We start from the raw sequence: 13730 nt of genomic DNA, 5'->3' as shown, positions 1-13730 counted from the left end.
TTAATTCACTTGTTCTTCCTCGCCAGTCACCAAGGGGGTCGTAAAGCAGTTGCGGCACACGGGTTGATAGCTTTCACTTCCCCCAACCAACTAGCTCACACAGTCACATGAAAAACTGATATATCCAGAGCAGTAACATCGGTAGTACCTCGACCGCGGTGGAGCTGACCAAGCGCCGCGTGAACGCTACAAACACTCTTGAGCAAAATCAACATTCCAAGGAGAGAGTATACCGGCATCGCTGCCGCAAATGGCGCACACGGCGCTTAATTTGGTCACACTTTCGGCGCGAGGAATCAAATCGCACACATGTTGAAATGGCTAGGCACATGGAAGGTCAGGATCTGATGGACGAAACGACATACCTTGCGCTCAAAGGTCCCGTCCAAGGCAGCGACTACATACACGCTATCCCATTAGATTGGAATGCATGGGGATTGCATTGTTGTGACGTACCAATGACGATCTTTCCCCGGTTGGCCGCGTCATCGCAGAACGAATGCAGCTAGCGCGTCGATATTGAGTTGAGGAGACTCGAAAGCGATACGTACATCAGTGAAGAATTGGCCTTCGTCGATGCCGATCACGTCGTACTTCATGAACTCGTCCCCCATGTCTTCGAGGCGCGTCAGGGGATTCGCCTTCATCATTTGTCGGTCGTGCGTGCTCACCAACCTGCAACATGACGTCATACTTAGTGTTCCAAGCATTATAATGGCACCACACGTACGAGTCATTCGTGTAGCGATCGTCGATCTTGGATTTCACGACCATGCACTTGAGTTGGGCGTGCTGGTATCGGCGCATGCGGCGAATGAGTTCTGTGCTTTTGCCACTGAACATGGGCCCAATGATCAGTTGCAGTTCTCCTTGAAGGGCATGGCGCCAGATGCTTCGGATAGGCATTCTGCTTTGTGAGCTCGAGGTGGCAGTGGAGCAAGGAGGCGACAGACAACTTGGCATCCCCGTGAGGCAAAATGCAAATTGTAGCGGGAAAAATAACCCATACCACTTTGAGATTAACATATAAAACGCCAAACGTTGTTTTGCGTTTTAAGGTTAGACGCCCACAGCCTCTCCCACTTCAACTTGGTTAACTCTGTGTCAAAGGATCGCACTCCAACAATAATCGAGCGATCAATCTTGAATGAGGGCAAGAACACTTGCGTGTGCAGCTACGCCAACCTTTTTGGTATCGCGAACCCGTCCAATGCATCGCAGAGTGAGAATAGCTTAGGTTGGAGTCATTGTTTAAACCCGATTTCACTGCGTTATATTCGATTCCCTCCAAAAGTATCCGGAATGATGAAATCCGGATAACGCGATTTTTGTTCAGCATTCTCGTTGGTGCTGGTTGAACTCAACATGCCAAAGCAATTCACGATCGTGTATATTCCTGCGGACGAGGGCACTGAGCTGCAAGAGTGGCATCTGGACCTGCCGCAAGACGTGGATGGTCAAATCGCATGTCTGACGGAGCGGTTGCGAGCCCATTTCAAGGGCAAAACTGGCGCCGCGAGCACGGACGAACAGAAGGACGCGTTCCGCCAACAGATCATCAAGCAGGTATGGAGAACGTCTCCCGTTGTGCTCAATCATGCGACTCACATTGTTAATGTCTACATGTAGCTCCCAAAAGATGCTCCCGTGAACGACCAAATGATGGCCATGATGCTGCAGGTACTACCCACACTTGTGTATCCATCCTACCCAACGAAACGTGACCGTCGTGGTGCAGATGGAAAGCTTGGTCGATTCAATTCCGTTGATTTTGAACACACCAGCCGTGAAGTATGTTGGCGTCAACTTGTACGTTGATGACAAGGGCACTGCCAAGAACTTGCCCGTGAACCTGCGGGCTTCGGCGATCGCCCAAGCATGTGGCAAGATGCTGGAAGTGCGAGGCGATGCCTTTATCGCCCGCCTTTTCGACAACGGTGCGTCCGGCGTATCCACTGAATGTTGTAGATCCCATATCGTCCTAAAGTCGTGCATTTTGGTACACAGACGATGCGTTTGTGCGCCTGGACTTCACCCTGTCGGAAATCAACGCCGATGCGGAATGGATCAAGATCGCGCAACGTCAGTCGTCCGGCAACTCCCAAAGCGCGTCGTCCGCGGCAGCATCGGGGCGACAATGCGCGTCCCCGTCGTGCTCATCCAAAGGTGTCCACCGATGTTCGCGATGCCAGGCCGAGTACTACTGCAGTCAAGTGTGTCAAAAGTCGCACTGGCGGGTGCATAAGCTCACATGCGTGAAGAAGTAGGATTAAAGAAACATGACTATACGATCAAACGCTTTTGAGCCAATGAAACGCAAAGTAACTTCGAATATCCACCAATCACAGGACCTCTTGGAAGTTCCAACTGTTTTGTGTTGGATCAGTAATTCGGCATTCCAACAACGGTGACGGAGGCGGCGCGGCAGACACAGCATGATAGAAGGGCGCCTAAAGGCAATCGTGGCCAACCTTCTAGGTGACTGGATCGAAAGCGACAAGTTAGACCTCAGCATCAACATTTGGAACGATGAGAACGTGCGCTTTGAAAACGTCAACTTGAAGGACTCGATCATCCCCGTGTCGGCGCCGTTCCGGCTCAAAGCGGGTCTCATTGGGTCTTTGACGATGAACATTCCATTCAAAACGTTCGGGACCACGCCGGCCAAGATCACACTCACAGACGTGCTTGTCGTGCTGTCTCCGCGCAACTTGGACGACGTTGAGAAGGTACAAGAGATCGAATCTCTCAAAGAAGAAAAGAAGGCCGCGTTAGAGAAAGATGTGTTGGAACGCATCCACGGGCCTCCCATCGACAAGACAGTTGTCGTTCAGGACTCGCAACCTCCTTCCACATCGACAACGGACGCGAAGACAAAGCCGGCGAAATCAAAGAAAGACGCGCCTGAATCGCAAGGGTATTACGGCGCCGACGGGTTCTTTGGGCGGCTCGTCACGCGGCTTATGGACAACCTGCACATTGAATTCAAGAACGTGCACATTCGCTTCGAAGGCGTCGATACGAGCCGCGACTTGTCCCAAGCGCCCCGCTCGGCCAGCGGAAAGTACGCGGTCGGCTGCAGCATCGGCGCGCTGTACGCGGAAACCACGGGCAGCAACTGGATCGCCAAGGCCCGCAACGAAGCCGACCCCGAGAGCGGCAACCACGTCGTGTGGAAGCTCATCCAGGCCACCAACATGTCGGCGTACGTGGACCCACACGCGCTGCACTTTGTGCATTCGTCCAAGCACCCAAAGGTGCTGCATGCGACACTGTTCCGTCTCAAAGCGATGGCGGACCCCGCGACGGACCTGCGGTGGTGGAAGAAGCAAGCGACCGACGCGGACGCGCACACCCACCGCTTCGTGTTGGCCCCGTTCCACGTCACGCTCAAGTTGACGATGAACATCGATGTCAAGGACGACCAGACTGTGGACGACACGCCGCACTACTCGGCGGTGTTTGAACTGTCCAAGCTGGTGGCGATGGCCGACGACGAGCAGATGGTGCTGGTGACGCACGTATTGGGGTTGTTTACACTGCACGACCAGTGGCGCCACGCGATCGCTCAACGCGTGCGCTCCGACGAGCGCGAACACTACACGACGACGCTCAACGACCAGTACTTGGTGCTGTGGGAGGCGCTGCACAAGGTGTACACCAAGCAGCCCAAGTGGGACCTCGTCAAGAAGACGGACGCGTGGAAGCAGCTGCAGGCGCTCGAACAGCTCGTGTCGGTGGACGCGGCCATCGCGATGCGCAACGCCGCGGCGTTCGAAGACGACGATGTGACGATGGACCCAGACATGTCGCGCACGTCGCTGCACGACTTGGGCGAAGTGTTTGGCATCCCCGCGCCGCAGATCAACGTCAAGTTTCAACGGGGTGAGTTGGGCTTGAAGATGCATCTGAATGCTCGTCACGAACCCGTGGTGGACGAATGCTATGGTCAAGCCAAGACCAAAACCGCCATCAAACCTGGCCTGTTGCTCGTGAAAATGGACGGTCAGGACCTGTCGTCGCTGGTTTCGTTCGCAACCATTGACGAGTTGATCCAACATCTCCACGCCAAGACCCAACTGGCGTCGTGCGTCCTCACGTTTCGCCACCCCCAAGTGCAAGCCAGCATCGTGACGCCGAAGCAATTGGTGTCGATTCTGGACGTGTGTGCGCCGCACGTGGAGCTGCGTCTGGTGCTGACGCCGTTGAAGCAAGTGGTGGCGTCGGCCGTGTTCCATGCCGTGGACCTGTCGATCCGCGGGTTTGGGCCCGGGTGGTTCTCGTTCCATCGGTATCGACTGTCGGCGCGTCACTTTTACCTGCAAGAGTCGGTTTCGTCGCCCCATCGCAATCAGTGCTTGGCGTCGAGCATCGATCAGATCAAGCACCCCAAAGACGTGCGACCGATCTTTGTGCTGGACATGAACTGCTTGGAAACGGACCATCCTTCGTTACCTGCGGGTCCACCACCACCAACAACTACTACTGCTGCTACTGATGGTTTCACATATGCCACGCAATACGGTCTGCACGTTGGCGACTTGATTGTCATCTACGAGCGGACGAAAATGCTCGCTTTCACTAGAGCGCTGTCCGACTTCGCTGCACGAGCATTTGGGCCTGCCGCCGCGACCCCACGCCCCGTGGCCAACTCGTCGACGACGTCGGCGATGCTTCTGCAAGCAGACACCCCCCTTCGACTCCGGTACGATTTTTCCATCCAGTCTCTTCGCGTGTTTGTCAAAGCCCCGGGCGTCCAACCACGCCAACGGGCCACACGAGCCGAATCCGTAGCCATCAACCCAACGACCAGCCGGTCCATTTTCAGCCAACTCACGCTGCACAAGGCTGGCGGGATGGGGCTCAACGATTGGCTCAAGGACACCCTGATGCTGGAGCGCGTAGTGGCGGCTGTCATTCATCTACAGAGGTACGTCCGCGGCCGCAACATCCGGCGCTTTGCGCTGCCGTCGCGTCGGCCGTTGTACCCCCCCGCCCTCCCACCCGACGCCCATGACGTGCATCCGGACACGGAGCGACAAGGGGGGTACCTGTACGTGCACGACTACCGCCTCGGGTGTCGGCGGTGGATGCCGCTGTTTGTCGTGCTGGACAAGACGACGGGCGTCCTTGGTCTATATCGGAAAGCGTCTTGTTTAGACGACGACATGGTCGAGTTGTGGCCCATGGAGCACTGCGTGGATGTCGCGATTCGCCCAAAAGATCAAACGAGTATCACTGCCCCGTGCTTTGCCTCACCGATGCACTTTCTCGAGATCAAGTTTCGGACGACCAAGTTCGTGACCAACGCGTTTGGAAACGCGGCGCACACCGTCATGGACACGCTCGAGTTGCTCGTCGCGAGTGCCGATCCGTCAAGCATCAGCATGTGGCATTCCGCCCTCAATGGGTTCAAAGTGGGGGACGTGACATCAGTTCCTCGAGCGCCGACGCTAGGGTTGCGGAAATGCATGGTCGACGCGCGTGGGGCGTACCGGGGCTGGCTGTTCCGTCAAGACTTGACGCTGGCCTTCCGACGATGGCATGAACACTTTGTGTATGTGGACGAATGTGGCCAGCTGCGCTTTTACGAAGACAACACTGCTCGGGTGTTGATCGATCAAGAAATGGTGGAAAACATCGTGTCGGTCGTACATGTTGGGAACGTGGTCGACCTGGTCAACTGGGAAGGAGCACAGCCGCCTCGACTTGAAGGAGCCGGGCCTGTGCGACTGCAAAGTCTGGATGTCAACCACTTGGGGCCGGCGGGGGAACTGGAAGGCCGCTTGTCGTATTGTATCGAAGTGACCATCGTGGACAAGGCCGACGACCCCTCGACCAAACCAAACACGTCGCGCTCGTTCCTCTTGGCCTCGTACAGCTACGAGGAAATTGCAGATTGGCGCCATGTTCTGTGGGAAAAACGAATGGCCTGCCGACGAGATATGTCCATTCAGCACCTGCGACGCCCGGCGCCCAACAAGATGGTGTCGTGGCCGACGTGGTGGCGCGCCCACTTGGGCGTCCGGTTCAGCAACACGGCGAAACCCAACCACAACGTTCGCACGATGTACGCCAACTTGCACAAGTGGATCAGCCTGTACACGAACCACGTATCTGGCACAATATATCTGCACGACCCCGCGCCGAGTTCTGGACTGAGCATGGAGCAAGCTGGCGCCCTTGTGGCCGACGTGCGCATGGGGCGACTCGAAGTGCGCGATCGGCGGTCGGCCAAACCGCACTGCCTGGTGTACATTGGGGACACGTTTTTGGAGTTTGAGCGCGGCAAACTCAAGGCGGTCGCGATCAATGCCGAGCAGCTGCAAGACAAGGGCCAGTTTTCATTGGCATTGCAGTTTTGCGGGCCGCAGATGAAGGACAAATTCGACGGAGACAACGTCAAGCCGGGGCTGTGTCTTGGCGTGCAATTGAGCGGCTGCATCTTGCCCCAGGCGTTCCAACAAGTGGTCGCAGATGCCTTGTGTGAACTCGCCCCTCTGTGGGACAACCCGACCCCCCCTCCACCTCCCGCATCGTCTTCTGTGTCTTCGGAACCGTACATTAGATGCCACGAAGTCACGGTGGACATTCGCATCGGCATGTTTGAGGCGTACGTGGAAGAGAAGCACTGCGTCGCCAAGTTTGTCATGGAAGGCAACGCGTTGTCGTACTTTGCATCCACGGACTGCGAGCGCATGCGCTTGGCGTTGGCGTCCACGTCGTTGCACGTCATGACGACTGAAAACCAGCTCCGTCTGGCCCAAGTCGACGGGTTTGTGGTCGAGTACGACCTCGCGATGCACTCGTTGGATCGAACGACGTCGATCAGCATCGATCAGGTCAAACTGGAAGCAGACCGTCGTATGCGGGTGTTGTACCAGCTCTTTGAAGCCTTCCAGTTGTTTGAAGACGACTACGACGACGACGACTTCGATGGGGGCAACGACTACACCCCCGATGATAACCTGTCGATGGTCGCGCCGTCGCCGCTGTCGTCGCCTGTCCCCCACGTGCCTCCATCCGACTCGACGCGGCCGCGGCACGTCCGCAATGAATCCGGCGTGTCGGTGCGCTCCCAGCGCAGCCTTCGCGCCCATCCGCGGAGCCAAACCGGTCGAAACTCTGAGTTTTTCCAAACGCTGTCGTATATTCAACCGCTCTTGTCGTACCAAGCGTACGTGGTGCTGCTGCATACGTACAGTGCCACGTTTTGGGCTGGCACCAAAGACGTGATTGACGTCGAGTGCAAAAGGGTCGTGTTCGAAGTGGTCAAGCGCAGCTTGTCCTTGGTCGCCCTCGACACGTACATCCCCGTGATCAAGTTCTCGGTCAGCGACATTCAAAGCCGCGCCCGGACGTCGACTGAGTTCCGTGGCGACTTTGACGTGGATGCCACAGTCACGTTTTCCGCTCGGTACTACAACAATGCATTGGCAGACTGGGAGACGGTCGTCGAGCCGTGGCAAGTCGTCGGGCACGTGAGCAAACCGCTTGGGGGGGCCGGCATGCCGTTGACGGTCGATTTCAACGCCCGCCACCGACTCAACGTCAACTTTACCGAAGCGTTGGTCCGGCTCGTGGTGTCTGTGACCAAGCACCAAAAGCCGTCGTCAATGAAAAACGCCGACCGCATATTCCCGTCGTCCAGCGAGTCGTCCGAGTGTGTCAACGTGATCAACAATCTCGGCGTGCCCCTTCGTCTGGCCAACTTGAACACGACCAACCCAGGGGTGCTCACCGTGGAGATCCGAGACGGATGGAGCCTCCCCACGTACACGCGGTTCCACGACGCCAAGGTCGAGGTGATCATGCTGCCGTGGTGGAACCCCCAGGAAACGAGCACCCCCCTGGCGTCGTTGAACTGCACGTTTCAATTGAAATACGGTGGCGCGAATGCCGGCGTGGCGCCGAAACTTCGGCTCAACGTGCGCCTGCATGGCAAGGACACGGACCACGGGTCTGTGGAGCTCAATTTGGCCGGGAACCTCATGGGCACCGACAAGTTGGACACGAAACGAGTCAAGTTTTGCCAGTGGCATCGATTGAGGGATCCCCGGGGGGTGGTCACTGGCGAGGTGCTGGTCGCCCTGCACTTTACGCCAACGCTTCCGCTCACGAAAGGATCGACGGTGCAAACTGTCTTGAGTGGGGGGTCCCTCATGGTCGATCCGTTCCGACTCGGGTCTGGCGGGGTCGACATGCGGGACTCCACGGACGGAGACTCGACGTTGAAGATCAAAGTGCCCGAACGGATTCGCAACGGCTACGTGCCGCCACTGGCCCTCGAAGTCGTGGTCGATGGTCGGCCTCGGAGCTTGCTGTGTCCGCTTCAACGCGCCGGCAAGTTCTTCATCAAAGGCGAAGGCGTGCTGGCTGAAGTCAAAGTCGCCCAGCGCGACGAATTGCGCCGCGTGTTGATGCTCAGCTCCCCGAAACAAGTCAAGAATATGACCAACGTAGTTGTAAACGTCGGCACGTTCCCGTTGGCAGAGTGCGACTCGTCGGCTCTCGACGGCCTGCCCCTTCCAGTAAGTGCGCGAGGTCGGTCCATTTCGATTCCGAGTGTGCCCAGACTCGAGGTACCCGGGATAACGAACGATGATGACCATACGCCAATTCTCATGAAAGTTTCATAGGCGATGGTGCCAGTGAACCCCGGACGCAAGTATTCCCTTCCTCTGGGGGCGTTGTACAGCGACAACTTGTATGGCGTGATGCTCCAAGTGCAAAACTCGAAGCGGACCAAAATTGCCGAGCTAGCGACCCTCCAAGATCAAGTGGGGTGCCACGTCGTGTACCTGGCCCCCGTCCACCACGAAGACTGCGGGTACTGCTTCTTCATGGAGATTTCTAGCCACATGCGCAACGTGTACCGCGAAGAGCAGTTTGACACGGAATCCACGGCATCTGACATCATCAGCCACGACTCCAAGTACCAAATCCGACTGCACGCCGGGTTTGTGTTTGAAAACGCACTGCCGATTCGGTTAAAGTACAAACTCAAAGTGCCATCTCGGCAGGAAACGGCCACGACGATCGTGGTAAAACCAGTAGCATGTAAAGGATTCCCTCTAACACTGGTCGATGTGTTAGGTGGCGGAAGGAACGCTCGCACCAGGGGATGAAGTAGAGCTCCTGCACTTTCACAAACAAGCGTACTTGTACTTGTGTGCGCCGGACGAAGCGTCGTCGTGGACGCCGCCCATCAGTTTGGCCAAGTGCATTTCCCAAGAAGGCACGACGATTTCCAACCAAACCATCTCCCGAGCCGACGAGCCGGAGCAGCGCCGCAGCGCCGACACGCTCGAGTTTATCCGCGAGAGTCCCGTGGCCAACGACATCGTGCGCAGCATAGTGCACTTATTCACGGCGCGACTCGACTACACCGTGGCCGACAACGGCAGTCCGCGCACGGTGATTTTCTGCTCCGTGTGGGTCTACAACTACTCGCACGTGAACGATCTGCTGGTGCGGTGCTCGGAAAACATGATCGTTACGTGTCCGACGATGAAAGACCAGCCCAAGCCGCGCCTGATGGACTGCCCGACTCTGGCCCTGGAACTGAACACACTCATGAACCACGAGCCGGGCCGGTGGTCGGAACGCATTCACGCGGGGGTGGTGGGGGTGCAGAAGTCGCTCACGCTCAAGGGGGCCCAGCGGCAAAAGCACGAAGTGGGCGTGGCCATCCAGCGCCCCATGGGTCAGTTCCACCGCACGGCTCAAGTCATCATTTCGTCGCGGTACGTCGTGGTCAACTACACGCGGCTCCAGTTTGTCATGGCCAGCGAAGCGCACGGTCGTGGCCGCCACGTCGAGATCGCTGCCGACACGATCGAGACGCCGTTCGACTATTTCGGCGACTTGAAAAAATTGACGGGCAAAACCGTGTGTTTAAAAGCCGGGGGCGGTTCAGATCGAAACTACTTGAGCTCGGACCGGTGGAGCGGTCTGTTTTCCATTGAAAACGAAGACGAGTTCTCGCTGTGGCTGCCCGGGGCCCGCATCGACGACCCCGCGACCCCGTCCGTGCCCCGGGTCCGCGTCAAAGTGCACACGGTGGGCGCGACGATCCTGATCAAGCTGTCGAGGGACGACCCACCCATGCTCAGCGTCCAAAACAACACGGACAAAGCGGTCAAGCTGTCCCAGGTCCACCAACACGAGAGCATGATCGTCCCGCCCATGTCCACGTCCACATTTGCATGGGAGTCGCCCGACTCGCCTCGAAAAGTGTCGTGCTGCATGTTCATGGAGCAAACGGCCATGGGGAAATGGACAACCCCCACGAAAACCAAAGTGTGTGACTTCGACAGCCTCGACTCGGAAGAAGCCGTGGTGTGGGAAGACAAGCGGCATCGACGCCACTTTGCCGCTGAAGTGAAATTCAACGCGTCGTCTCGCGTGCTCGTGTTTCGGAATGCCGAGTTCAACGACTTTCGCCGCAGCAAGTTTAAGCTTGAAGTCAAAGTGGTGGCCGTGCGACGCCACGTGGATGGGTCGACCCCGACCGGGATACCGAAAGAAGCGCTCGTGTCGTTGCACACGGATGCGCGCGACTCGCAGCGACAAATCACCCCCAGCGCCGCCATGAAAGGCCACGGCGTGTACCGCTTTGAGTACGACATGGTGTTTCCATGTGTGGCGCGGCCGCGCCAATTGTTTGTCGAGCTGTACGAACAAGAAACGAGCTCTACATCGCTCCAACTGGACATTGACGACCAGCCCCCTCTGTCCGTCACGCCGGACCACGTGTCCCCTCGCATTTCAACGCTGTTTCAACGGATGCCAGACGACAACCAACCCCCTGGAGGCGACGGTGACAACGACCTTGTTGTCGACTTGCAATGGGAGTCGCCCATGTCGTCGAGCTGGACAGACTTTGCACCGCTGTCCCAGCCGGCAGAGTACGTGTTGCCCCCACCTCCCAAGCAAAAAGAGCTCGTGGGGATGGTGGACATGAAAATCCCCAACAAAATGTGGAAGCAGTTGCGCACGACTGATCGCAAACTGGGCGACTTGGACGGATCGTGGTGGCCACTGATCCACCCCGACGGAACCGCCGTGGGGACGGTGCAGCTCGCGATCAAGTGCACCATGGTCAACCAGGACAAGGACGACGACCGCCGCAGCCACTACCGCGACGGCGTGATCATGAACATGCACCTGTCGAGCTTTGGCGTGTCTTTTGTGCACAACACGAACCGGTTAGACGTGGCGTACTTTGTCCTGCAGCGCGTGAACGTCATGTACGAGAACCACAAGGGCACGAGCGAAGTGTCTTTGTTTGTGGGCAACGTCCAGATGGACAACCAAATGGATCGCAAGGTCGTGTTGGGGCCGAGGGGGTACAAGCGCAAGGAAGGGGTCAGCGTCCGGCTGCGAGACCGGTGGCGGCAGTGCCTGAGCCACAAGCACAAGAAATTGCTTGAGCAATTCGACATTGCCATGCTGCCCGTGGTGCAACTTCGCATGCTGTACAACGACACGTGCAGCGCCGGGTCGTTCCACGTCGAGCTCGTCGAGCTGGTGCTGCAAGAGCTGGAAATCACAACCGACGAAAAGTTTGTCGTCAACTTGATCAGCGTGTTCCAGGGCCTCGAGAGCTTGAGTTCGTCTGAAACGTTCGAGTCCGTTCTGGACAAACGGGTCGTGTACTCTGACATTGACGCGAAGCCCATCACGGACGGCATGTACATTGAACAACTGGACGTCGAGTCGATCCGCATCTTGTTTTCGCTCGAACTGAACGGCGGCAAGCACATTGCGACCCTCGGGCCGTCCGGTCGACGGCTGGCCACGTACTTGCCCGTGTCCAACGTCAAGGACCTGAGATTGTACTTCAGCAAATTGCTGTTTACGCACATTTACGACAGTCAAACTGTGATTGTGGACAAGCTGTACCGCCATTACATGCAGCAAGCGCTGTTGGTGGTGCTCCAAGGGCTGTACACTGTCACGTTGTTTGTGAATCCGTTCCGGATTATTTATCGACTGGGCCACGGGGTGCTCGAAGTCGTCCGGCTGCCGGCTCGGGGGCTGGCGTCGGGGTCTCCGGTCGAGCTGCTGAGCGGAGCTTACTTGGGGGTTCGGTCGCTAGCGATGAACACGATCAGTGCCAGTTACGAGGCGGTGGCTGGGGCCACTGGCGCCGTGTCGTCGATCATCACGCCCATGATCTTCAACCCTGCCAAGAAGCACAAGTTCCAAGAAGAGATGGTCAACTTTCAACGAGCGGTGATGACCGAAGTGGATGCATTTGATGCGGCGGAAGAGCAGCACATGACCAAGACCATCGTCCGCGCCCCTCGGACGTTTTCGAGCATTGGGCTGCTCGTGGAGTACGGTCCTGGCTCGCTGCCCATGGACGAACAAGCCCGCGTCGACCTCAAAGCCGCCGTGATCCTCCAAACATGGTGGCGCCGGTGTCTCCTCGTCAATGCGCTGTATAACAAGGCGAATTCACTCAAAGCTGCCGTCCAAGTGGAACCTCCGGCAACCTCGTGGGAGTGTCGTATGATGTAATTATTTATATACATATATGATATTAACAAGTGTGAAGTCGTTGTTGGTTCGTCCTGCTTGTAAATCACGTCGTGTTAACGCAGGGGTCGGAAGCTACTGGTCAAGTTGTGGGTCATGTCGACGAGACACTCCTTGATCGACGCCAGCGCGAGCAGAAAGTGGTCCCATCCTGACAACTCGTTTGGAGTGTCGTGGTTCTCGACGTATTGTGTTTCAATGGCGTGGGTGTCCACGACCAGTTGGTAGTCTTGCTGCAGCGAACTCAAAGACCGCTTCAACCCGTTGACGACGCCGCGGAGTTCCTTGGCCGAGTCTTCGTGCAGCTTGGCGGCCTTCTCGCTCTTGACGAGTTTGTCCGTGGCAGTTCGCACGGCTTCTTCTAACGCTTCGACTGTGGCTTCGAGGCGTTGAATCTTCTGCAGCTTGATGTCGTGGGACAGCACCAACCGCTGCTCTCGGTCGGCCTGGTCGTTCAATCGGCCTTCTAGCTCCTTGACCTGAGTCGCCAGTTCACTTCGTTCACTTTGCACTTTTCGGTTGGCTTGTGCAATGTGCTGGCAGCTCTGAACCGCGTCGGCCTTGTCTGCCTCCAGCGTGGCCACCAAGTCCCGCAGAAGCGCGTTCTCTTTTGCGGCGGAGGCGGCCTTGGCGCGCCAGTGCTGAATCTCAGCGTCCTGGCGTTCCCGGGTCTCGTCCTGCGCTTCTTGTTCCCGCAGATGAGTATTGAGCTGTTGCTCCAAATCGATGCATTTTTGCACCGACGTGGCGCGGTGCTGGTTGAACTTTTGCTGGGATTCGAGTTCTTCAATGTGTTGGCGGGCGTCAGAGTACTTGGCGCTGAGGACGTCATGTTCCACCTCCAAGGCAAAGTACTTTTCCGCTAGGAGCGACCCATTCGAAGCTGCTGCTTCCAGCAAACGCCTCTGGTCGTCGATTTCGCGCAACGCGGCGGCCAGTCGGTCCTGCACAGTCTTCTTTGTGACCTTGGGGGGGCAATCTGCGTCGGCTGGCTCGGTCAGCGGTTCGGTCGACTCGACAAGGGCGATGTCGTCGTTGTTTTCGTTGTTGTGCTCTTCATATCGATAGCGAGAGTCGAGTGCCGATGCCATGGGAAGAGGATTGCGATATATGTCGACAGAAGGAATGGAATTCTGTCATTGAACATGCATGTGTGGTTGCTCGTTTCAACCGAATCATTGGCA

General features: G+C 57.1%; 4 protein-coding genes across 4 annotated transcripts; 2 read left to right on the top strand and 2 right to left on the bottom strand.

Moving 5' to 3' along the window:
* On the bottom strand, positions 1–906 carry H257_01107 (hypothetical protein; the record flags this gene model as incomplete). Its single annotated transcript, XM_009824142.1, has 7 exons — positions 1–90; positions 149–186; positions 234–321; positions 366–397; positions 457–505; positions 552–675; positions 731–906. 7 exons carry the CDS (start codon positions 904–906, stop codon positions 1–3), a joined length of 597 nt encoding a protein of 198 aa, XP_009822444.1.
* A 442-nt stretch (positions 907–1348) lies between these two features.
* Positions 1349–2297, top strand: H257_01106 (hypothetical protein). The gene is made up of 3 exons (XM_009824141.1): positions 1349–1566; positions 1630–1680; positions 1739–2297. The coding sequence occupies exons 1-3, from the start codon at positions 1366–1368 to the stop codon at positions 2243–2245; spliced, it is 759 nt and encodes a 252-aa protein (XP_009822443.1). The 5' UTR covers positions 1349–1365; the 3' UTR covers positions 2246–2297.
* Positions 2298–2399: 102 nt separating this feature from the next.
* On the top strand, positions 2400–13704 carry H257_01105 (hypothetical protein). Its single transcript, XM_009824140.1, has 3 exons — positions 2400–8582; positions 8640–9044; positions 9097–13704. Exons 1-3 carry the CDS (start codon positions 2436–2438, stop codon positions 12526–12528), a joined length of 9984 nt encoding a protein of 3327 aa, XP_009822442.1. The 5' UTR covers positions 2400–2435; the 3' UTR covers positions 12529–13704.
* Positions 12603–13710, bottom strand: H257_01104 (hypothetical protein; the record flags this gene model as incomplete). The annotated part of the gene is made up of 1 exon (XM_009824139.1): positions 12603–13710. Exon 1 carries the CDS (start codon positions 13635–13637, stop codon positions 12603–12605), a length of 1035 nt encoding a protein of 344 aa, XP_009822441.1. The 5' UTR covers positions 13638–13710.
* Between the last annotated feature and the right edge of the window lie 20 nt (positions 13711–13730).

Source organism: Aphanomyces astaci (assembly GCF_000520075.1).
Source record: "Aphanomyces astaci strain APO3 unplaced genomic scaffold supercont1.2, whole genome shotgun sequence".
Lineage (NCBI taxonomy): Eukaryota > Oomycota > Saprolegniomycetes > Saprolegniales > Verrucalvaceae > Aphanomyces > Aphanomyces astaci.
The sequence above is the reverse complement of the archived record's forward strand: the minus strand, read 5'-3'. Positions and strand labels throughout refer to the sequence as shown.